A 25,228-nucleotide genomic window follows, 5' to 3' on the forward strand; every position below is an offset into this window, starting at 1 on the left:
TGTGGCAAGATTAAAATGTAAATATTTGGGAGAAAAAAGTGTGCCAAGTTTTTGGTGTTTTTTTTTTTTCTTCTTCTGTGTCAACATCCAAAACACATAGTGATGTAGTAAGTGATGTATGTTGTCATGAAATCCTAGACTCTCCCATTTATGAAATCCAATCTCAAGTGGTCACAGGAGACACGTGAGATGTATGTTAATACCAGGGGTAAAAAACAATCTGTCTCAACTGACCACCTGTGATCTCATCACCCAAGATGGATGTAATGCCACATTCCAGATGAAGACGGAAGTGGGAATACCCGAGTTCCCACTTCCAACCTCAATGCGTTGCAGTCAGTCAGACGTCATAGAAACATGTACACACCACAAAATGGTACCATGACTCAACACGAGCATTCTTATGTGACTAATGCACAAGTCATGAACACAAAATGCTCATACGTAGTATCTTCATATATTTTGTGCAGTGAAAATATGTAAACGTTTTTTTAACATTCCACAAACTCAACTCCGCTTTATGCTAGTTGGCCTTCGCCATCTTGGAAATGTCAAAATGTCAAATGACACTTTTCACTGAAGTCAATTGATGAATCTACTTCGACTTCAAAAGTATGATGTCCGACTTCGAGTGATGTTCCAATCATTATTTTCAAGTAGAAGGTGGGAAAATGCAGAGTTCCAAGTTGTCTGGAATGCACCATTAATAGCAGGTGTAAAAGGAGCCTATGAATGAATGAGACCAGAGCAGGGTTGTGTTTCCACAGTGAGAGATGCTCCGCCCTCATGGCTTCTTAGTAAGTGAGGGAAATGCATCTTCATGATGTTCCTGTATTGATTGGCACCTTTAATGTGAGGTCTCGCACCAGTTACTTCCTCTTCAATGGACATAAACACAGCACCACCGCCCCACCCTTGCCCAGGGCTGTGGACACTCCATTAGTACCAGTGACAGCTGGGACTATATTTAACTTATTCATGATCAACAAGTCTTTCCTTAAGCAAGCATGCCAATTAATTTATTGTTGTGTTTCTCAGGAATCGTGGGCGAGGGAAAGCTCTGGTGGAGGATGAAGACAGCACAGATGGAATGGAGACTGCAGAAACGGGAAGCACACAGGAGACAGGTAACAAGACTTCCTGCTCCTTTCCTTTTTTCTTCCTTTCTTCCTCAGACCTCACTAAAGAGAGAATTTACTAAACGGGAACAGCAAATTTGGGCTCGCTATTTCAGTGTAAAAACTCACTTGTTTAATTTCAGTTTAAGCAGATGCTTTCTACACTTGAATAGCACGGTGGCATGCACATTTAAAATGAGGCGTTGGGTCTTAATCACTGATAAATGTGTAAAAGTTGCAAACTTATGTGGGCAGAAAAGTTCTCATGGAGAATTTCCACTGGATTCACAGTAGCATTTAATAAGTCAAGTCAAGGCATTTTTATTTGTATAGCGCCTTTCACAACACACATCGTTTCTAAGCACCTTTACAGAAGATCAGGCATTAACAGAATATATAAAACTAATATAGGCTTACACTAGAAGTTATCCTGTCCTTATGGAAGCCCATTTCCACCACATGAAAAAAATGTGCTTCGGTAAGTCATAATTATGAGATGCTAAGTCACATTTATGACATACTAAGTTGGAATAATGAGATAAAGTAATAATTATGAGATAAGAAGTTATAGTTATGAGTTGCAAACTCATTAATATGTTCTCATTGCATAGAATCATAGTGTCCTACTGAATTGTTTATACATTGAGGAGTATTTTGAGTAACGTTGTTTAGAAAAAGAACACAATGGATGTGGCTGAGGTGGCATCTTTCAGTCAGCAACAACTTTTAACCTTTGCTCAATGTCATGGTTAAAGGTGCATGCACCAGAAATCTTGGTTGAACAGTATTGTATCTGACAATTAAAAATTACATTTCTTAGTTATGACTTGGTATCTTATAATTATGACTTTTAAATCTCATAATTATGACTTATCATCTCATAAATACAGTATGACTTACAGAGGCAAGTTTTTTCATGTGGCATAAACACGCTTCCATATACACTGATGAGGCAAAACATTACTAACTCTCACAGGTGAAGCAAATAATGTCGATCATCTCCTAACAAAGCCACATGTCAAGTTTTGGGTAGATTAGATGGCAAGCGAACAATCAGTTCTCGTAGTCAACGTGTTGAATGCAGGAGTAATGGGCAGGAGTAAAGACTTTGTGACTTTGACAAGGGCCAAATTGTTATGGCCAGATGACTGGGTCAGAGCATTTCTGAAATGGCAAGGCTTGTGGGGTGCTCCCGGTCAGCAGTGGTTAGTACCTACCAACAGTGGTCCGAGGGGGGACAAACCCATGATGACCCCTGTCCACCACCAAAAGCACCTACAATGGGCACACGAGCATCGGAACTGGACCTTGGAACAGTGGAAGAAAGTTGCCTGGTCCAATGAGTCCTGTTGTCTTTTACATCACGTGAACGCTGTGTACCTGTGCATCATTTACCTGGGGAAGTGTGGGAAGACAACAAGCTGGTGGAGGGAGTGTGATGCTCTGGGCAATGTTCTACTGGGAAACCCTGTGTCTGGCCATTCATGTGGACATCAATTTGACACGTGCCAAACATTGTTGCAGACCAGGTACACCCCTTCATGGGAATGGTATTCCCTGATGGTAGTGGCCTCTTTCAGCAAGATAATGCACCCTGCCACACTGCACACATTGTTCAGGAATGGTTTGAGGAACATGATGAAGAGTTCAAGGTATTGTCATGGCCTCCAAATTCCCCAGATCTCAATCTGATTGAGCATCAGTGGGATGTGCTAGACCAAAAAGTCAGATCCACGGAGGTTCCACCTCGCAACTTACAGGACTTTGAAGGATCTGCTGCTAATATCTTGGTGCCAGATACCACAGGACACCTTTAGAGGTCTTGTAGAGTCCATGCCTTGGTGGGTTGGCACTGTTTTGGTGGCACGCAGAGGAACATCAGCATATTTGTCAGGTGGTCATAATGTTTTGGCTCATTAGTGTATCACAGATCGAGCTATAATGCACATAATTTTTGCGTATGGGTGGTTTGAGTTGGTTCTAAGTGCAAAGTTATTGACGAATCGCAATTTCTGCATGAAAACGTTTGCACAGGTTTTTTTAATACATAAAAAAATACAAATACTTGTGTATGCATGGTTAGTGAATGTGACCCATTTATTTTTCTTCAGCACAGAAATTATTATAGATTGTCGCAAAAGTCAATGCTATTTGCGTAGCACAATAAATATTCTGCTGTTACCACTCACAGAAAGCAGGCAGTAAATAGTATTTTATTTAGAGGTTTGTGTTGGGGTGTGCAGCGAAGCAGTTATCTGTATCTGTCTCTGTATTTGGATAGAGCCGGGTGTGGGCGGGACTTAAACCGGAAGTGCATTAAAACTAAACGAAACGGCCATTTTTAAATGTTACTCTTACGTTTATAGTTTCTATTAATAAAATATGCCTTGTGTATGTCTTTTTATAATAATAGCCTAATAATAATATTTCTTATTAGTAGTAGTATTTGTAGTATTTTACAATTATTATTGAATTAAATAATAATAATAAAAAAAACATTCTTACCAGATGAAGCTGAATTTGTAGGCTACATTACCTGTGGAATTTGTTGTTCACTGTGGTTTTTCCTGGTATTTCTAATGTTAATATCTGCCTGAAACAGAATTTTCATTCGTCTGTTCATGTATAACAGCATTATTCTGGAGGCAGGAGGTGTCAAGCAAAATGTGAAATGTCAAGCACACACTTTGTAGTGAATAATAAATACAAATTCAAGCATTAAAATAAATATAATAAATCAGTATAGCCTACAAACAGGTGAAAGTCCTGTAAGTTGTTCAGGAATTTTTAGGATAGGACACCATTATTTAGTTAAATAATAATAATAATACTAATGTTAAAATTACACAGTGCCTTTTCAGAACTCAAGTACATTTACATTTTCAAATTTAGCACAGTTTAAAGAAAAAAAGCCAGAGCAAGTTTCAGTTTCTTTGTTTTATGTAAGTAGGAATATTCAGAATAGATGAATGCTCAGTGGAGTACTATTACACTTGACAAGCTCCAGACGCGAACATTTTACAGAGACCGCAAATTAAGTCGAGACTGCGCGATCTGATCATCTGATCCGAAATATTTCATAAGGATTACACTTTAGAAATATTGACTGTACGATTCATAAATTGGTTGTAATTTATAATATGTCAATTTTTCAATGGCGGTTTGTGATCGTGTTTCTTGGATTATCAGTCAAACTAATATTTTTTTTAATATTATTCGGATGAATCCGTTATTAGTTTTGAAGTCATTATTCATGCCTTTCCGAATAGGGTATTTGGCTTCGGGCACATCCCTAGTTTGTGTACATTTTCTAGTGATCATGGCACCCGTAATTCATCAAATAATGATTAAATGGAGAAAAGCGTTATAACTTGGCATATATCCAAACACATGATGAAGTTGAGTGCATTTTCAGCATTTTAATGTGTCAATTCATATGTCTTGATCACAGTAGTGGAGTGAAGCTGTACAGTCCCAGTAAAGTGTGCCAGACTGTGCTGCAATCTCATTAGCCTAGCACTTAGAACCAGCCAGTAAAATGAGACATTGCATTGCGCAAACTGGGCTGTTAAATGATTAGCATAATTCCTTTAGTGAATCAGGTGCTAAAACAACACAGACAGTGCATGCAATTAAAAAAACGCTATCAGCAGATGCAACCCCCCCTCATTTTCTTACTTTCAACCTTCTTCAGGCTTTCTCTTCCACTCTTTCCTCTATTCTTTCTTCTCTCCTCCCCCACGTACCCTCTCTAAACTTCTTTTCCACTGCTCTAGGTTTCCTTTGTTAGTCTTTTCAGTCGCAATATCTCCTTCCTTCAAAAGTCAGAGCGAGCAAGGCAGCTTCTCCTCCAAGGCAGCTGAGGCTGTTCCAATGATAAACAAAATCACAATGTGGAGCCACAAATTGATTTTCTTTCCCAGTTGTGCAGTCAATCAAACTCAAACCTCGGCCAGATGAGGAGGAGCTTTCAAGAGGCTCGGCCGTCCACACTTCTTGAGCAGGATTGATGAGATTTTCCCCCATCTCTGCATGGCTCCACTCTCCAGCTCTAATTAAAAGGATTTGACTCCAGCCACAGCATTTCTGCTCTGGAGTCCACTTCCCACCACCCCACCTCTCAAAGTGTGTGATAGTGGTGCACAGCAGCCAGTGGATGCTAATGCCCTCGAAAGCCTTTTAAATTCTCTTGTGCATTTTTCTAGGCTCTTTTGGCTGCTCATGGCTGGCGGCCATGCAATGCATGGCATTCAAAGTTTCTCAGAACTTGACGTGTGTTCATGTGATCAGCTTGATTGCTTGTTTTGGTTCTTTTGTGTTTATACCATTTAGCTTTAAAGTGGTCTTTAATTGGTGGTGTTTGCTAAGGCGAGCATCACTATTGCTATTGCTTGAAATTATGGTTGGGGATTTGAACAAACACCTTACCCTAAGTATTAAATTATGGCTTGTAACTCATTCTGAATGTTTTACAGGAAATATACCTCAAATTGAATGCCTTATTGAGGTGTGCTAATACTTTTTAAGTGATCAAACTTTTCAACAGACAGATAAATTCCGAAGTGTCTATTTACAATAAGTGCAAATAGTATTTATGCTATTTGCACTTAGTGCAAACAGATGCTTTTTGGCGTTATTTGCACTTAGTGTAAATAGCATTTGCTGACAAATCCTTTGGATTTGCAGTGATGGAGGGAGTTTGTGGACAGAGGATTTTTTTCCCCACCTGCTGTCTATGGTATAGGACAAGTGCAACAGAACTCATGTGATCCAATACTAGTTGACTCAACATGCCGACTAGTGAAAGAACTAATTGTCTAAACTATGGGTTTGTTTCCTTCCAAGGTACGTATTTTAATTATGGGCAAAATCAGTTCACTTTAGTGGAATTTGGTGCAAAATAGAAATGAAAATGGAAGTTGAAGCCACTGTGGCTCTTTTTTTAAATGTAATAAAATATTTGGGGTATAGAGTGCGCAGAAAAACACTATTTTATTTTTGCTAGACATCCGCGTTATGAATAAAATACCATATGCCGTTTATTCTGCAACTAAAATCTCACTTTTTTGTATGCAATATCCCTTTTTTTTTTTTTTTTTTTTTTTTTTATGCATTTGGCAGACGCTTTTATCCAAAGTGACTTACAGAGCACTTATTACAGGGACAATCCCCCTGAGCAACCTGGAGTTAAGTGCCTTGCTCAAGGGCCCAACAGTGGCATCTTGGTGGTGCTGGGGCTTGAACCCCTGACCTTCTGGTCAGTAACCCTGAGCCTCAACCACTGAGCCACCACCGCCCCTTTTTATTCTATTTAGTTTTGAGAATGGGCTTTTTTAACTTGGGCCAGTAAGCAACCACCCAGAATACCCTCATAATGTCTTAGCAATGCCCTGTCAACCACCAACGACACACTAGCAACCGCAAAGCAATGCTCTGGCAACCACCTACAACAGTCGTGGCAAGTGGCAGCAAGTTTGCTTGGTCAAGCTCCACTCACATTTTCCTCAGAAAATGTAAATAAAATTAAAAAAAATACACACACACACACACACACACACACACACACACACACACACACACACACACACACACACACACACACACACACACACACACACACACACACACACACACACACAGTTTGTCATGCTTTTTGATTCTTTTTAAACCGAAAAAGCAATGGTTACACCACACAGATGAAAAAAATAGAACTATCTTTTTATTTTGCAAATTAGACCACTTTCTACTTTCAAATTGTTTTTGTGATTCATTCAGTGAAGCAAAATTGCAGGGCCTGGTTCAGTAATAATCTGAATTATCTTGCTACTACAGGAGAGCTCACGCTGCCCTTGAATGTCAAGCCACTTTCACCTTTAAAGTTGGAAAAGTCAATAATACGAGCTTGAATCTTTAAAGGTGCTGTCTGTAACTGCTTAGCTACCTGAACTCCACAAATAACCGTTGTGTCAAGGTCACCACAGAAGTAAATGGCACCATAATTATGATAGACTCTTAAGAGCCCACTCCTAAGTCTCTATAATATTCTGGTCTCTAAATAATCATAAATGATGTCTAATGTCTGTAGTACTAATGTGCTGGATGAGTTATGCACCAAAGTTTAATACTTGGGGTTAGCGGTTCGTTCAAAGGATCAAAATGTATGAGCAATAGTTTTCTTTGCAAAATGAATCTAATTTTTTGTGGCTCTTGTAGTTTTCTGGAAGCTGTTGTAGTACATTGCAGTGGATGAGATGAGTACAGGGGGTGGTTGAATACAGCTGTGGTTTCAATGCGGTCTATTTTAAACCACAATTGCTCGGCGCTCTTAGTCACAGTTGACTCACACCTCTAATTGTCTAGATTGTGTATGTTCTGAGGCAACAGTTTTCCTAATTTCTCTCTTATTAACACATAGCACATGTGCGCTCCATATTTTCCCATAAATCAAATGGGTTATGTGTTTGCATTCAAGCAGAGATCTTCTGGTCTTTGGTTTTTGTGCTTTTGTTTAGCAGACATTGTAAAAGTTCGGCAGTTGTTCACACGTCATTTGGGATTTTCACAATGAAAGATATCCGTATAGAACTGAATGGCTGGTTCACTGGAAACAATTAGTGCTGTTCAGAATATATAAACATTTCGTGTATAAACATTAATTTGAGGTAAAGATACATAGGCAAATGTCATGCAGGCTTATAAATGTGGTCAGTATCATTAGTGGAAGCTGTGACATTCCTTTTGAGAGATGTTAGAATGAGGGGAAAAACATGCGATGTCTACAGTAATTCATTGATATATATATACTGTACATTCATATAGCAGATGCTTTTGACAAAGGCAATGAATAGATGAGGAAAAATGTAGATGAGCAGAGGTATACGTGAACAGTAGTGAGAAAGAGTTCAACTTTTTTGATGAATTGAAAGCACATTATATATGGTTATAAAGTAGTTTATTTACAGAAGAGTATTGTCTTTAGTTGTGTTAAATATATTATGTCTTATCATGATTGTCATAATAATCAGGCCACGTCCACACTAATACGTTTTCGTTTGAAAACGCACCTTTTCCTCTACGGTTAGGACTTCCGTCCACGCTGAGATGGCGTTTTTGACAGCAAAAACTGAGCTTTTTGAAAACGCTCTCCCAAGTGGATAAATTTGAAAATGCTGTTTTCACATTGTCAGGGGAAACGGAGATATCTGAAAACGATTATGTATTAGTTGTCATGTGACGCAGTCATGTGATCCATTCAACCCAAGCAATCAAGATGGTGGCCATCAATAAAAGACACGTTGCGTTTGTAAACACAGCTGAAAACTGTCTGTTACTAACATACGTTGACTACATACATAATTTAAAAAAGTTTGAGGGACCCTTGTATGAGTTTTCTGTTAATTCCGCTGATACTATCCAGGGGGGCACCACAGTGCGGCATTTTTTCTCTTAGGTCTGTTTTTATTTCAATGGATATAAACGTTTTTCAGCATAATTAATCAGGTGTAAATTATTGTTTAAAGGTCCGGATAGCTACCGAAGCCGTGCATAAAAAAAGGCCGTGGTCAAAACAATAATGTCTTACCTGTCCAACAAATAAGAAGCAACATTGGCATCACTACTCAGGTTTTTCTCCATCATCACAATTTTCCACCTTGTGTATGCAGTACTGATGTTTACTCTAGTTTTTTTGCCTTTGCCGGTCTATCTGTCCTCTTGCTTCAGACCTTTTTTGCTTCTTCGGCTGTACACCTACTGAATCTCCCATTGTCTCCGCTGCTAAAGCACAATAAATAAGTATCGCCTAACCAAACAACAAAATTGTTTGTTAAATAAGCACAACCAAGCGTATTTACATAGGCGGCAGTCAATGAGCGCAAAGATTGTCTTCTTCGACGTTTAGTGAAACACTGTGGGTCATGTGATTTCAACATGGCGAATCACATTGAAGGGGGTGACCCGCACCATGTATATTAAAACACTTTTTATAGAAAACTATTATGAGTACAGTCTTCATCTCATCTGAGTGTACACCATTCAGATCACTCTTCACAAAAACACAATTCATTCGTAAATGTGTTAAACTTTTTAAATTAGCCCCAAATTTCTGAATGCACCTTTAAACAGAGTTTTTGTCCTAACCACACGCAACGATCAACAACGACAGGCATTCTATTTTTTTAATTGTTTCTATTTTACACACCTACGGAATATTGTGCTTACGGTCTCGTTCTCTTTAGTGAGAGCTCTGTCACTCACACACCAGTTCAGAATGCCAGAGGGATGATCATACCGGCTAATTCTTACTGAATTTAGAAAAGATTTATAACACAACTTTGCTCAATGTATGTGTGTGGTTGTGTATTTATCCCCTCAGGGTTTGCTATAGAATGTGTATCCCCATTCGCAGCTTCAGTGAGTTCTGTCTGTGATTGCTCTGACTTATACATTTTATTGTCAATTATTCTCATTTTAGTGTTTGAATATCGTGGTATCGCGTTCTGGTCGCGTCTGGTGTAGACAGGCCCATAGTTTAGTGAAATGTTGTACTGTTTAGTGAATTTGCCCCATTGTGTGTGTGTGTGTGCGTTTTACCATCAGCCAAGTAAAAATCGTCTGGTCATTTTGAAAAGCTATAGCACACCTCTTCTCAACATGCTGCATAACTTGATGTATCGTTCAAACAGCTGATATAGCAAGCAAAAAAGGGTTAAAAAAAAATCAGTTATTTGCATTATAAATGACCTGTGTTGACCAAAATGTCTATTTCAATGTGTCTCTAATTAATGGTGATTTATCTGTCTTTATTTGTTTCTCATCAGTCACTAAAGAGCAGCAGGAGGAGACTGAGGGTGTCTCTACCGAGGCCATTTCAGGAGAGGGGGAGGCAGAGGAGCAGTCGTCATCGGCTGAGACGGGGGCGGCACAAACATCATCAGCCTCTGGAGTAGCTAAAAGCAGGTCAGAGCAGCATCCTCTTGCCAGGCTGAGTCACCGCTGGCGTGGGAAGTGCGCGCTTGACGACGTGTGTGTGTGTGTGTGCGTGTGCTTGCATGTGTAAAAGTTTGTGAATGGCTTCGTTTTTAAGCCTTTTTGACTGTGCTGCAGCTTTCCACCAAAATGTCAAAGGGAAGGACAAAAGCTAACTGTCCATGTGCATTTGCTGGTACACATATGTGCAGAAGTTTGTGTGTATGTGTATGTGTGTGTGTTGCTGTTAGCTACCGCTCTCTTATTGTGAAGGATGGGCTCATGATCAGGCTTAGAAAAGAAGCGCATTCTAGGTAAAGAGAACTGCAGTGCAGGAGCAGAAATAAGTGCATCCGTGGCACAGCCCTCAAGCTCTGAGTGTTCACTGTGTTTTCCTGTTACAGGAGCACAAAGATCAGCATGGTGCTTCTCCCAAAATGTAGAAAGATTTACAGCATTAGGATGGATCCAAATTATATTGGCTATGTTCGAAATATGTCCATACTACACAGTATGTGCATTTTTTTGTAGGCCTTCTAATATACCTGGAGAGAGCTATCCTTTAGCATTCCATTCAGGCAGTTGGCATAGGTTACATTTTGCAATCTTACTGTTTTATTTAAAAAATATTATTTAAAGAAGGCACTAATAAGAACAGAAGCACAACAAGAAGTGTGCTCATAAAGACCAAATTATGGCATCATTGAGTCCCAATTATGACATCATAAAAACCTGTTAGGATATAATAGAGGCACCATCATGACATCATAAAGAATGCATTATGACATTATAGAGGCACCGTTATGACATCATAGAGGCCCAATTACGAAATCATAAAGACCCCATTATGACATCCCAGAAGCCCACATATGACATCATAACAAACCCATTATGATATAATAGATCCACCATTGTGACATCATAAAGATGCCATTATAACATTATAGAGGCCCAGTTATGACATACAAACCCCGTTATATCATTACAGGGCTCCAGACTAAAACAATTCTTAGAATCCATTGGGCTCCAAATGGCTGTTTTTAATCACCTAATCCCACAATTGCTCGATTTAGATCAGAAAGAAAAGGGAAACAGCTGATAACCCATTAATCGGAGGTTTAATAAACAGTATATATAGTTGAGAAGATACGTAAGTTTGCATTCCCTTTTGTCTAATCAATGTTCACACCTCTTTCATAATTGATACAAAAATAGAAGAATAGTTTTTTAGTACTGCCCTTCAGAATCTACATAAGCAGATATTTACATAAAGCATAGTAGGAATGAATGAATGTTTGCACCTTGTGTAAAAGTTGTGTATGAGTCCCTCAATTGTCCTAAGTGTCAAATGCTGGATCTCATATATATATATATATATATATATATATATATATATATATATATATATATATAGTGGTGCAGGTAGGGCTGGGTACCATTAAAAAAAATGTCGATACCGATATCTTGTTCCTAAATTATACTTTTTTTTATACCAATTTTATGAAATCCATTTTAACAAGATTACAAATATTACCTCAAAAAAACGTTGATTTTATTTTTTCAGTTTGTTTGCGCACAGAGACGTTAATTTAACAAGTACACAAGCATGTACCACTACAAGTTAGCCGATTTTGTTTGTTGGTTTGTTTGTGAAACGTTAATCTTACCAGTCGGTGTCCCAGTCATAGTGCCGCTGCATTCATCAGTAGTTTTGGAAGAGGACTCGTGTTGTGGGCATGAGGATTCTGAGAGGATGAATGCACCGGCTCGGTCGTCTTGCAGTTGAAGACGCAGCAAATTTCTGCTCTCAAGTTTATTCCGTGTCCTGTCATTTGTCGTGTTGCCGGTCTTGGCAGCAAGTATCTTGTCGCAAATATTGCATTGTGCGCTGTTGGCATCGAGCCTGGTGAAATGTAGCCACACTTTTGATCTTTTCCACATCTTTTACAGGAGCAGTCTGGCTGTGCTGTCACGCACCTGCAGTACATATTAACTGTAAATAATCATAGGACATTACATTAAAAGCTCACACAGATGTTATTTTTCATTTAGTAGTTCATTTAACATGCTATGCTAACATGTAAACTAACATGCTTTAGTTATATAACATGTTATAGTTATATTTTTGATCATGTTTATAATTCGGTTAGCTTTCTTATTTTTTCTGACTTTTTTTTTTTACACATTCTTCAATAAAATAAATGGTTTCAAGTTTCAATTATAATAAAATGTTTTCTAAAAAATAAATAAATAAATAAAATAACCCTTCTGTTTTCACTAATAATAGTAATTGTGTAATACCGTATACCTTGATATTTTCTGAGACTGTTATCATTCTGTGAAAATCTCATACCGTTGCAACCCTACATGTGACTGATCAATCTATATTAGAATTCAGTGAAGACAGTGGAAAAACACAAGTCTATTTCAACATGTTAAGAGCCTTCCAAAAAATTAATCACTGGTGAAACATCTAACGTAATAAAAACATTTTGTTTGTGATTTATTCTGTATGTTGCTTGCAAAAAATTATTTCATTACAACACGTGGCTACTTTTGAATCGTCATCAGTCAAGAAAAGTGCTTTTTGCCTGTTAATTTACTGTAATTGTAATCTTGAGAGTTTAGTGGTGTGGGTGTGTGTGTGTGTGTGCGCCCCGTGTCTATTTGCTTATGCTCTCACCTAAATGTACAGTACCTCAATGTTGATTTTACATTATACATTTACAGTTCCCCTGCCACACACATAAACACACAAACCACTGTCCAAACAGTTAACTCAACATGGACACAGATCTGCCTGGCATCAGTGCATGAGTGGTTCTTAAACAGAGTACATCTGAATGATCGCTCTTTATGACAGTCTGCAGTGTCTATGAGGGGAGCAATTTTATACCTGAGGACTGATATACACTGATGAGCCAAAATATTTATGACCACACACAGGTGAAGCAAATAATGTTGATCATCTCCGAACAAGGCCCCATTTCAAGGTCTGGGAAGAGTAGATGGTAAGCGAACCATCAGTTGTCGTAGTCAACGTGTTGAAAGCAGGAGAAATGGGCAGGAGTAAAGACCTGAGTGACTTTGACAAAGGCCAAATTGTTGTGGCAAGTTCGACTGAGTCAGAGCATCTCTGAAACGGCTAGGCTTGTGGGGTCCTCTCGGTCAGCAGTGGTGAGTACCCACTGACAGTGGTCCAAATAATGACAATCCACAAACCGGCGACTGGTTGTTGGGTGCCCGAGGCTCAATAATGTGCAAGGGCAACGAATGCTATCCAGTCTGGTCCGAACCGACCGAAGGTCTACTGTGGCACAAGTCACAGAAAATTGTAATTATGGTTACAGGAGGAATGTGTCACAACACACAGTGTATCACACCCTGCTGCGTACAGGCTGCGTAGCAGCAGACCAGTCAGAGTGCCTATGATGACCCCTGACCACCATCGAAAGCGCCTACAATGGGCACACATGTGTCAGAACTAGATCTTGGAGCAGTGGAAGAAGGTCGCCCGATCCAGTGAGTCCTGTTTTCGTTTACATCACATGGAGAGCCATGTACGTGTGTGCCATATACCTGGGGAAGTGACTGCACCAGGATGCAGTGTGGGAAGACAACAAGCCGGTGGAGGGAGTGTGATGGTCTGGGCAATGTTCTGCTGGGAAACCCTGGGTCTTGCCATTCATGTGAACGTCAAGTTGACACTTTGTTTTTCATCTATCAGATGCGGTCCTAGATTGTTTTGGGTGGTGTGTTTGCTGAAAGACTAGATACAAATGTTCTCCAGCTCTGTCTTTTTTATATCATTAATAATTCTTCGTGCTTGTGCTCGACATGTTTTTAGTCTTACTAGATTATCTTTTGTTGGGTGTTTGTTGATGGTCCTCTCTGCTTTTTACTTTTTTACAGTTATCGTTGAACCATGGGTTAGTCCTGCGACTTGGCTTTGATGATGTTTTAGGGACAGTTTAATTTGCTATTTCGATGATAATACTTCTAACTATGTCTTGGCAGACTTGAAGAACTGTATTAAATTAATCATAGCATTGGTTCTGAAAAAGGTACCAGCAGGCTTAAGTTGCCATCTTGTGGTTTTATGTTGGATATCTGATATTGTAGAGGTAATGATTAGGGAGAAGTAGTCACTTCCACATAGGTCATCCCAAGTTTGAGAGCTCAGGTTTGCATATTGTTAAGTCGATTGCGGAATATGTTCCATGTCCTGGGTGAAAGTAAGTGTTTGAGCCATCATTGAGGAGAAACAGTTCATTGTTACTAAAGAGTTTTTTACCCTTTGCATTAGTGCACTTTCGCTTAATTGTTGATACATTTCCTGTGCTTAGTAAAGGTGAAAATGACAGATATAGCATGTGTGAATTCTGTTAAGCTATGAGAATTATATTATCTTACACTCAGTGATATGTAATTGATAATGTACAGTCTGGTTATTAATCTGGTAATTATTGCAAAATTAATCCTGACAGGGTGACCAGAACTTCTAGGGGTCTTGTTTCATCCAGGAGGGGTTTGATTAGAATCAAGTACTCCGTCGGCTGAGACGGGGGTATATTTAAGTAATCTTGAATATGAATTGTATTTTTGCTGCATTATGCTCAGTAGCCCCACCCACAGTAAAATCTCACTGTTTCAAAATCCTGCACCGCAAGACTTTATGTTAAACATCAAATAATTTCCGATAGGCCGTGATTGTGTGGCGTCATGTAGCATTTTCACTTTCAGATTGAACATGCAAGTTATTGTTGCTTGAAACATAATGATGTTGCTTTTTAGAAAACAATTTGAAAGATGAAGAATATTTTGCATATTTAAGTTAGTTTTCACAGGTCCCTTGAATTTCTTCAGTTCTTTGTTCCCCTCCTCAATCTGAACCCATTATGCTGCACCTGTGTACATTCAACACTCACCTCTTGCCTCGTTTTATTCATTAACCATGTTCATCTCATCTCCTACACAGCGAAAAGCTCTGTGCCTTCTGTTACTGTGGTGGGCGAAGCCTATTGGGCCAGGGGGATCTGAAGCCATTCAGGGTCACGCCCGGATATGACCCACCACTCCAGCGAAAATCCTCCTCAGCAGAGGGCAATGGCCATGATGACAAAAGCATGGCTGACAGCCAATCAGGGAGGAGCAGAGGCCCAGAGAGGTAAGCTGATTGGCTGGGGCAAGTGGGGTTGTTGTAAGCTGTGTTAGAATCTGAAATCAGCTGTGATGAGTTGCGTAGTGTTTAAATGCGCCAAAAGGGACTTTTCTCATGGCAACATGACTGTCTGGCCCACCAAAACGTTTTTATATTTTCCTTGTCCAGTGTCGTGCAAGATGCTATCCCTCTGCAGATTCCCATCCCCCTTGGACCCCTTTAGGTAGCCGTTTGCAATGCATGTTCAAAAGTTATCCCGATATCTTGTTTTAGATCATCAAAATAGCTTTTCGTAGCAATGGTTGCTTCAAATAATAAATAAGTGGCAGTGTAGTAACTTGTGTAGGGCATATGCTAGTAGCCTAAATGTATAGTTTGCATGCGAACTGAGAAAACAGAAATGTTTAAGTGTACCATTTTTATACGTTTTGTCTTCAGTTATATAGTGTGAAATATGTGGCTATTTAAAATATATTAATATATTAAGACATAAAGAGATTTTTTTTTGGGATTTTTAATCACCCATAAGAAAGAAATGAACAAATCTCACAACTAAGATCTCCTTTATATCTTTTTATCGATTTCATCTCCTTGAGAGCAATGAGATGCAAATGCAGAAATGAGGGACAAATTAAGACCTTTGTTTAAACCTTGTGTTTCTCAATTGTCTCATTTGTGTTTTTTTTATTTCTTAATTTTACAGTGAAATATCTGTGACAAAATTGATACATAAATGAAACATGCAATGTCTCCTGAGCAACCATTGAGAAATAAACTTTTCCTCAGGGCAGGCATAGAGTACCCATTAAAAGTCCTTTTAGACAATAGCATCACTTTAGGGTCCAAGGGGAATAGGATCTTGCAAGCCACTAGCCCCTGTGAAAAAGACCATACAATTTTGCCATTGTCAGAGAGAGGAAAGTGTTATAGCCAAGGCATGTATGTTTACAATTCAATTTACAAGTCGTGAGTCGTGTGTGAAGGTGAATGTGTCGTTCTGAACGGTAGGGCTGATAGAGGCAGCGAAGTGCTCATATCTGATGTCACTGGTTGAATCACCCTCATCTGGCTGAAATTTCAGGCAGAAACTGTTTGAATATGACTCATTCCAGTTGAACACTACACTCATTGCTCTAGTTTGTGTGTGTTTTTGCTAAATATCCTGGAGACAGTCTCATGCGATGCAAGCTGACTATTTGTCCTAAAGTGACCCTCTTCCCCCTTTGAGCAAATGGTAAAGCCTATTTGTCCCGAGTTCTTTTAAATATAGTTAAATAAAACGTGTTTTGATCCAGAGTACTGTTTCTATTCTACAATCTATATTGTTAGTACACTTTCATTAGATTGGAAATGTTATGTAGTTACATAATGCTTTATATGTTATATATAATTAAGCAATGCTACAGAAGCAATAGTGCTGTTGTACTGAATATCAGCACAGCTGTGATTAAATAATAAATTATACATATGTTATATACTGTAGGGCTGGATGATATAACCAAAATTTAAATCAGACTCCACCTTTTGATGTATCGTAATATTTATGTATTTGCTCTGAAATGTATTGTTTATGTTCAATCAGATGATTCATTGTTTCAATCAAACAGCAATTGTTGCCAATTAAATTGAAAATGTTGCAAAATGCAGCAAAAATCAAGATAAATTAGTCCAGGCATGATTTCTACACTTGTTTTTCACTGAAGGAGCACAAGGTAGAATTATATTTTGTCTTTTATTTAAATGCATCAATATAACAATAAATAGTAGGCCTAGTAATCTGCAATATTAACACATATATATTAGCTAAATAATTTTTATAAATTAAAAATGCCATTCAAAAACTGCTGTGAACCTGTGTGTGATATCTTTATCTCGATATCGATGCTTAAATCCCAAAATCGATCTTTTACTCAATGCGCAGCACTACAATGAGTGGAAATCACTTGCATTTGCTACCAAGTTTTGCGCTATGCGACTAAAATGTATATATTTATCAACTGGCTGGTAAATGTTTACATTTCACTCACCAGTGATTGTGTAGTAAATTGGTGAAGTATTCAGCAGCGAGATCCTTTCACTGCATGTTGAGAGTCAAAGTTGTTTTGTGTAATGTGTGTGTCCCAAGATGAGATCCACGCGACAAATTTTTCTTGATATAATGTCTCTTTTTGTGTTCTCTACAGTCAGTTGTTGATCAAAAACAAACCCAAAAACCCATTTAATTCTAATCATGCATGGCACAGATGAGATAAAGCCATTCTCTCCTTAACATGAACTCATCAACAGATCGTCTTATAGAACTGCAATTTTTGTTAAAGAGTAAACACCCACTGTTATGATTGGCTCTCTGTTCTTGACTGATCTAATCAATGGCTCCTTGCCATCTCACTGCTAACCGCTACTGGGCAGGCTAGGGAAGTGATAAGACAGTCAGATACTAATTTCTTCAATAGTGTGGCTTCACAATGTGGAGGAAGTAGAGATTGAGTCATTTTGGCCGCTTGGTTTCAACAAAATGCTCTTTTTGCAGTGAGGAGGAAGTTTTGAGTTCTAAAAATGACAGTATATTTTATAGGACAATGACCCTCCTATATGTAAAAAAAAAAAAAAAGCGAAAAATGTATTCCTCATGACATGACCCCTTTAAATCAAAGACAATATTAAAACATCTCCCTCTTAACAGTTTCATACTCATGAGTTGTGAGACTATACATGTTATATAGGTATGTTTTTGCATAAATTGCTGTTTTCCTCTATGAACGTTATCAAGCATTCATTGTGAGCATATCACAACTTGAACATTTTGGCATTTCTTATTTGTGATGAATATTTGTGAAACCACACGAGTTACCCCTGCCAAAGTTACAAGTAGGAGTACCCTTGCACTCAAATCATTGTATGGTTCAGAATTTTCCAATGAAAGCTAAGCTACATCACATCTTTTTCACAATCACCTGTTTGCCCCAAAACACATCTGCCATGTTTAAATTATAGACATAATGGTATAACAATATAATATATGATGAATCATCTTTACACATCCCTAAATAACCCATATAATATGCCATACGCAGGATAAAGTTTAATCCTGTGGCCTGTGCTTCATTCACAAAGGTATAAAGCCGCACTCAGCTGTTGACTATTTGCTTTTCATATGTGGCTCTCTGCGAGCTGATCATTACCCCGCAGCTATTGGGAGTCACACAGAGCGAGATGTGAGACGCCAGCCCCAGCATGGCTCAGACCAACAAAGACCCCTCTCCCTGCTCTCGCGCACAGCTGCCTAATTTGTCTTGGCTCTGTGGAGCCAATCAGCCATCTCCCAGGGGCCCGTGTGACATAATTTGCTGCCAGTCTGATATTGGCAGTTTGCCAGCCCTGCTGAGCTTTGTCATCTGTGGGTCGCACTATTGAACAGCAGGTCTGAATGTGGAGAAAACAGATGAAACAGCGGAAAAGGACCATTTTAAGAGAGTACTTGGAGATTTGGTGAATTTAGAGCAACATTACTTGCAAAATTCAGATGGTTCAGAGTGGATTTATGACAAACTGATACTGTTTAATTCAGTGTTTCCTACAGAATTTAGCAGCAGGAAACCGCTGGAATGTTCTTTGTGAAGTCGCGTTAACAGTAGCCTTTAAATGAGTACCTCATCCCAAATGTGGTAAAATGCTCTCATCTCTTACGTTCACAAAAACGTGGTGTCATAAGGTTTTTTTAGATTTATTAAGTAAAGTGTAGTAGCCAATTTAAGTGAATTTGGAGCACTGTAAATATAACATTTATTCCACTGCATTGCCAAACAATGTTTATATATAATTAATAAATACATTTATAATAATTAGACATATTGACGACTACACCTCTCTCTCCACTGCACCACCCTGAGAGCCCTCCAGAAACACCAGATATCCACCCCATTTCCCCACAAACAAGTCAAATTTTCCCAGTCTTCTAAATTACCCATCTTCAAAGGCAACCACCCTCCCCATCTCCAAGCACCACTCCAGAAATGAGGGTGCTCCAGCCGACCTCCATCCCCTTAAAACTATCTGACTGGCAATCATGACACTGGTTAGGACCCAACTATTTATGTGTCTATTCTCTATTCAATGACCACCCCATTGCCCTAAATACAGATTCTGGGTGGCCTTGGTAGCTCAGCGAGTAAACACGCTGACTACCACACCTGGAGTCGTGAGTTTGAATCCAGGGCATGCAGAGTGAATCCAACCAGGTCTTCTAAGCAACCAAATTGGCCTGGTTGCTAGGGAGGGTAGAGTCACATGGCATGGTCACTATAATGTGTGGTTCTTGCTCTCGATGGGGCACGTGGTGAGTTGTGCATTGATGCCACAGAGAATAGCGTGAAGTCTCCACACGAGCCATGTCTGGCGGTAACGCTCTCAACAAGCCATGTGATAAGATGCGCAGATTCACAGTCTCAGACGCAGAGGCAATTGAGATATGTTCTCCGCCACCCAGATTGAGGTGAGTCTCTACGCTACCATGAGGACATAGAGCGCATTGGGAATTGGGGAGAAAAGGGGAGTAAAAAACTGGGGCGTCTGGGGCAAAATGAAACCTGAGAGCCCAATATGTCACACACAAAACTCTGAACCTTCACAAAAAAGACATGGGTTATGTCTCATCCTCTGATTGGCATTGCCAGCAGGTGGGTGTACCTTTAAGACCAAGCCGATACAATCTAGTAGGGGGTCCAATAGAATCGTCCCGCTGGATCAGGGAAATTTTAAGGTAACTCTTACACTCGCTTGGATCTTTGTCCTTTTTAAGAATCAAACTGATCCGGGCTTGCGTCTTGGTTGGTGGAAGCTTTCTATTCTTAAATGATTCCGTATAAATTTCTAACAAAAATGGAGCCAATTCTGTCGCATAAGATCTAAAAATAAAACTCAGCGGCAAAGGCATCTGGCCCCGGAGCCTTGCCTTTAGGAAAAGTCTTAATTACCTTGCCTAGCTCCTCCAAGGTTATCTCAGAATCAAGAGAATTTATTTGCTTATTCGTCAGTTAAGGGATTTCTAATGGTTCCACAAAGTTTCTAATTTCTTCATCAGTAGACGAAGAAGTGGAACTATAAAGATTAAGATATAATTATTTAAAAGCATTAATAATATCAATGGCCAAAGTAAATATTTCACCATTAGCAGATTTCATTGAGGAAATTATAGAAAAAGACTTTCTCTGCTTTATATATCTAGCCAAATGCTTCCCTGCTTTGTCCCCCATCTCAGAATATGATTGTCTTGCCCTGAATTGTCAAAACTTCACCTTCTGTGACAAAATAGTATTATATCTGTATTTCAGTTGGGTCAATTTTCTGAGGCCATCAGACGACATTCGGCACTTCAGCTCTTCCTTGGCACTTTTAATATTCCCTTCCAACTCCACGAGCTCTAGTGCTTTGGATTTTTTTATGAATAAGGCATACTGTATGATCCAACCCCTAAGAACCACCTTAAGTACCTCCCAAGCCACACCCACAGATGATACTCTCTGATCTCTATATAAACATTTATTTCAGCCTTTAACATTTGTTGGAATTCAGGATTTTGCAAAGGGGAAACATTAAAGACCAACTATATGATTTGTTTTGCTCAATATGTGGCAACACCTCTAAACTCACCAGGGCATGATCTGAGTCTAAGATGTTTCCAATTGAGCAATCAACAAAAGACGAGGGACTTAGATATAAAAAATATATATATTCTAGAATAAATCTTATGGACTGAGGAAATCCCTACCGAATCGGTTCAAAAGTCTCCAAATATCTGTAAAACCAAGATTTTTACACATCCGGTGAACTGTCAGTGTTGCTCTAGGGGGTTTGCAAATTGTTGCTTCACTATGATCAAGGACTGAGTCCATCAATAGATTAAAGTCTACTCCCAATTGTATGTCATGAGGGGTGCAAGCGGCTTGCAACATCCCTTCAAGATCTATAAAAAAGCCCTGATCATCAGCGTTAGGTGCATAAATATTAGCCAAAATCAGACTTCTGTTAAAACAATAATGACTCTTCCAAATTTATCTTTATTCTCTTTGAGAATTTTTAATTGTAGATGCTTACTTATCAATGTAATGACCCCCCTGCTCTTACTTTTGAGCCAGCACTAGAGAAAACATGTCCACCCCATATCTTATTTTTTTAGCTTCCTGCAGGAAAAGATGCATTTCTTGAAGAAACACTATATCATATTACTTACGTTTAAGAAGAGAAATAACTTTCCTTCATTTATGGGGTACCCCAACCCATTCGCATTCTGTGTGGAGAGAGACAATCCACTCATACTAACATTTGATCCGCACACAACAGCGCCAACTGGCGTCCATCCCTCTAAACTCAAACAGTCAATGTACGCCTACAAGAGTCACTGTGACAACTTTGCCATCAGATTGCTCAAGTCAGGTGTTTTCTATAAAACTTCTGTGAAACAGAATTACACAACATAAGATAATCTATAAAACAAACTCCAGCCAATAGGCGGGATAAACACAAAAAACTTGTAGATTCATCCACATAACTGTCCCGAAGGTGTGTTCCTCCACAAAACAAACTCTAGTGCCTCTAGTGGAACCAGCACACACACACACACACACACACACACACACACACACACACACACACACACACACACACACCAAAAACATTATATATATTTATATATATATAAAACAAAAAGTCTGTTCAGTTCCCTCGAGACAGTCAAAAAAATATTCAGTGAGCCAGCCTATTCAACTGCTAAATGAGTGCGACAGATGACCCACTCAGTCCAGTGTCCTGCAAGAAATACTCCACAAAACAAACTCCAACCAACAGGAGGCGTATGCACATAGAACGTGCCGATTCATCCACAACACTGTCCCTAAGGAGTGCTGCTACACTAAACAAACTCCAGCCGCTAGGCGGAACCAGCACAAAAATAAACAAAAAAAAGGCACTCGGCTTCCTCGGACGATCATGTGGATGTTCAGTGAGTCAGGCTCACTTGGCTGCAACAAGAGAACTACAAATAAATTGCTCAGACTTTATGAAGGACATGGCATGATTGGGAAATGTAAATACTTAACGGCCATCCTTAGTATCTATTCTCAATTTGTCCGGGAGCATAAGTGCAAAAGTGACCTTCCATTGATGTAAGAGATTCTTGCATTCCTTGAATTGGTCATGTTTCTCTCTTGTTGAATTTGCAAAGTCTGGGGAAATAAAATGCTGTGGTTCTTCTAAAAAAGCCTTCCTTTACTCCTCACCTCATGTAACACTAGACCTTTATCGGATGATCTCAGTAATTTGGCCAGAATTGATTGGGGCTGGATCGCCGAGCCGGTACACTGTGAGCTCTCTTGATTTCCAGCTTATGACCTGTTATGTCAAGCAGACTCAGAAAGAGCCCGTCCAGGAATTCCACCATATTCTGACCCTCCTTCCAACAATTTGGACATTATTCCGGCAGTTCTGATTTTCCATATCTTCCAACTTTTCCCAGATGCACTCCAGATCCGCCCTGGTCGCTAGCAGATTAGCAGCTAATTCTCTCTCCGATGACTCCAGATAATCAATCCATTTCTCGACATCTGCCACTCTTGTAACCATCTCATTGAATTTCGTCTCCATGGCCAAGATCATTACGTTCAACAATTGTCGCCGAATCTCTTTCACCTCTCCTGCCAAATCGACTCCTTAACTCGAGGCCTCTGGAGGGGCATCAGCCTGAGTGCATAAGTGTCTTTTAATGTCTCCAGAGCCCAAGGATTTTGAATTGTTAAGACATAGACATAGAAAAATCTAGAACAGTTATGGATCAGGGTGTATCGAATCTCACCGGTTTATGACACAAAAAATATCAAAACTAGCAAAGTGTACAGAGCTTGCCATTCACACGTCCGAACCTCGCATGGCATCACGTGTCTCTGTAAATCATTTTTTAATAGCTTTGTTAGGTCACAAAATATCAGAAAGTGCATGAAAGCCTATTTTCTGTATATACTGTACAAGAGTGCTATTAGATAATAATACGCCACAGTATTTTCATAAATGTAATTTTGTTTCCTTCTGTTGTCTTGGGATTACAAAGAATGTCAGTCAGTAGAACACTGTGTTTGAAATCAACGTTGACCCATCGTATATGTCATCCATCCCAGTGGTTGGATGGAGGAGGGTTATAATGAGAAACGGGGGGCTGATGGAGGCATTTTTATCCCATGATGTGTTTACGATGAGTCATTCCTGTGTAACTGCTTAATCAATCAGCACCATCCCACACGACCCCCCATGATCTAATTAAAATGGCTGTGAGTCAAACCTCTTCAGTCGCTGAATGCGAGAATAAATTAACACTGTCCTGGTGCTGGTGGCTCATTGTAGAGGGCCTGCAGTCAGAAAGTGTTTACATTCAGTAACTGGTGGGGTGTATATATATATATATATATATATATACATATACACACACACACACACACACACAAGGATGCAGGCTTGATTTGAAACTTGGTAAGGACATATAGGATAATATTAAAAATGTTGGTATTAAGAAAATACGAGAAAGTCAGTCTGGTAATATAGTAATATATAATCACATCATATAACAAGTATAATTTCTCACAGTAATTCTCTGCCCCATCATATTAAATACTAGCTTTTTGTTTTAAGGATTTCTAATGAATAAACTGATTAAGTACTGACCACTGCATGGTTAGGAGGAAAAATATGATATGCGATAAACTTGGATAATATGCAGCGATATGCAATGCGATAAACCAAAGGTTAATGGGTCAAAATCAAACGTTATCATTTTGAAGAAGATTTTACCTGGAGAAAATAATATCTAAGGGACATAAACTGACATTCAGTAAAATGTATTATCCAGCATTAAAAATAGGAAACCTAAACAAAGGGTAGGGTAGATTAACCATTTACATGTGCAAAATGACATCACAAGATAAACAAATTATGAGGAGAATGGAACATTGGAACATTGACATTTTCCCCCACTTTCTGCTTTCCAACTCCCCTCACACCCACATAATCTTTTCTCATATTGTTTATTTATATGTACTTATATTTTAATCAGAAAACATAAGCCTTCGGAACAAATAATGCTTTAGGCTTGTCCTACAATTGATGACATTTGTTTTAAATCACAAATATTTTTATTGACAAAACATTATTTTCTAATCCTGATGCTCTTCTCCAATGTCCAAAATAACATCTTGGGAGTTATCCCAGAATCTTATCCCGCACCTCTGACACAATTGTTACATTTTCAATGTCATTAATTTACACATTAATAATTATATTAAGGACCATCCATCCATCCATCCATCGTCAACCGCTTATCCTGTGTACAGGGTCGCGGGGGCTGGAGCCTATCCCAGCTAACATTGGGCGAAAGGCGGGGGACACCCTGGACAGGTCGCCAGTCCATCGCAGGGCTATATTAAGGACATTTAATATAAAATAAAAATATACTGTTGTATAAAGTTAAAGTATTTTCTGTCTGGTAAAATTGCCCAAATGTTTTTTGTTTTTGGCACCATTCGGAGTAATTTCTAGAGACTGTTGTGCATGAAAATCCCAGGAGATCAGTGTGATTATCTGCAGTGCATAAAATCATGCAGATACAGGTCAGTAACTTCAGTTAATGTTCACATCAACCATCAGATTGGGGGAAAAATGTGATCTCAGTGAATTTGACCGTGGCATGATTGTTGGTGTCAGATGGGCTGGTTTGAGTATTTCTGTATCTGCTGATCTTCTGGGATTTTCACACATAACAGTCTCTAGAATTTACTCAGAATGGTGCCAAAATCAAAAAAACATCCAGTGAGCGGCAGTTCTGTGGATGGAAATCTCTGTGGATGAGAGAGGTCAACAGAGAATGGCCAGACTGGTTCGAACTGGCAAAGACTACGGTACCTCAGAAAACAGCTCTGTGCAATTGTGATGAGAAATATAGCAT

At 39.1% G+C, this 25,228-nt stretch overlaps 1 protein-coding gene across 1 annotated transcript in view; it reads left to right on the plus strand.

Annotated features, from left to right (window-relative positions):
• kmt2cb (lysine (K)-specific methyltransferase 2Cb) overlaps positions 1 to 25,228 on the plus strand; it is a 145,879-nt gene that overhangs the window by 30,030 nt on the left and 90,621 nt on the right. The window contains exons 3-5 of the mRNA XM_052133538.1: positions 1,039 to 1,127; positions 9,938 to 10,076; positions 15,064 to 15,252. Of these exons, the coding sequence (XP_051989498.1) occupies positions 1,039 to 1,127; positions 9,938 to 10,076; positions 15,064 to 15,252 (417 nt within the window). The remainder of the gene's footprint in view (positions 1 to 1,038; positions 1,128 to 9,937; positions 10,077 to 15,063; positions 15,253 to 25,228) is intronic.

The sequence above is a fragment of the Xyrauchen texanus genome, chromosome 9, assembly GCF_025860055.1.
Source record: "Xyrauchen texanus isolate HMW12.3.18 chromosome 9, RBS_HiC_50CHRs, whole genome shotgun sequence".
Classification (NCBI taxonomy): Eukaryota; Metazoa; Chordata; class Actinopteri; order Cypriniformes; family Catostomidae; genus Xyrauchen; species Xyrauchen texanus.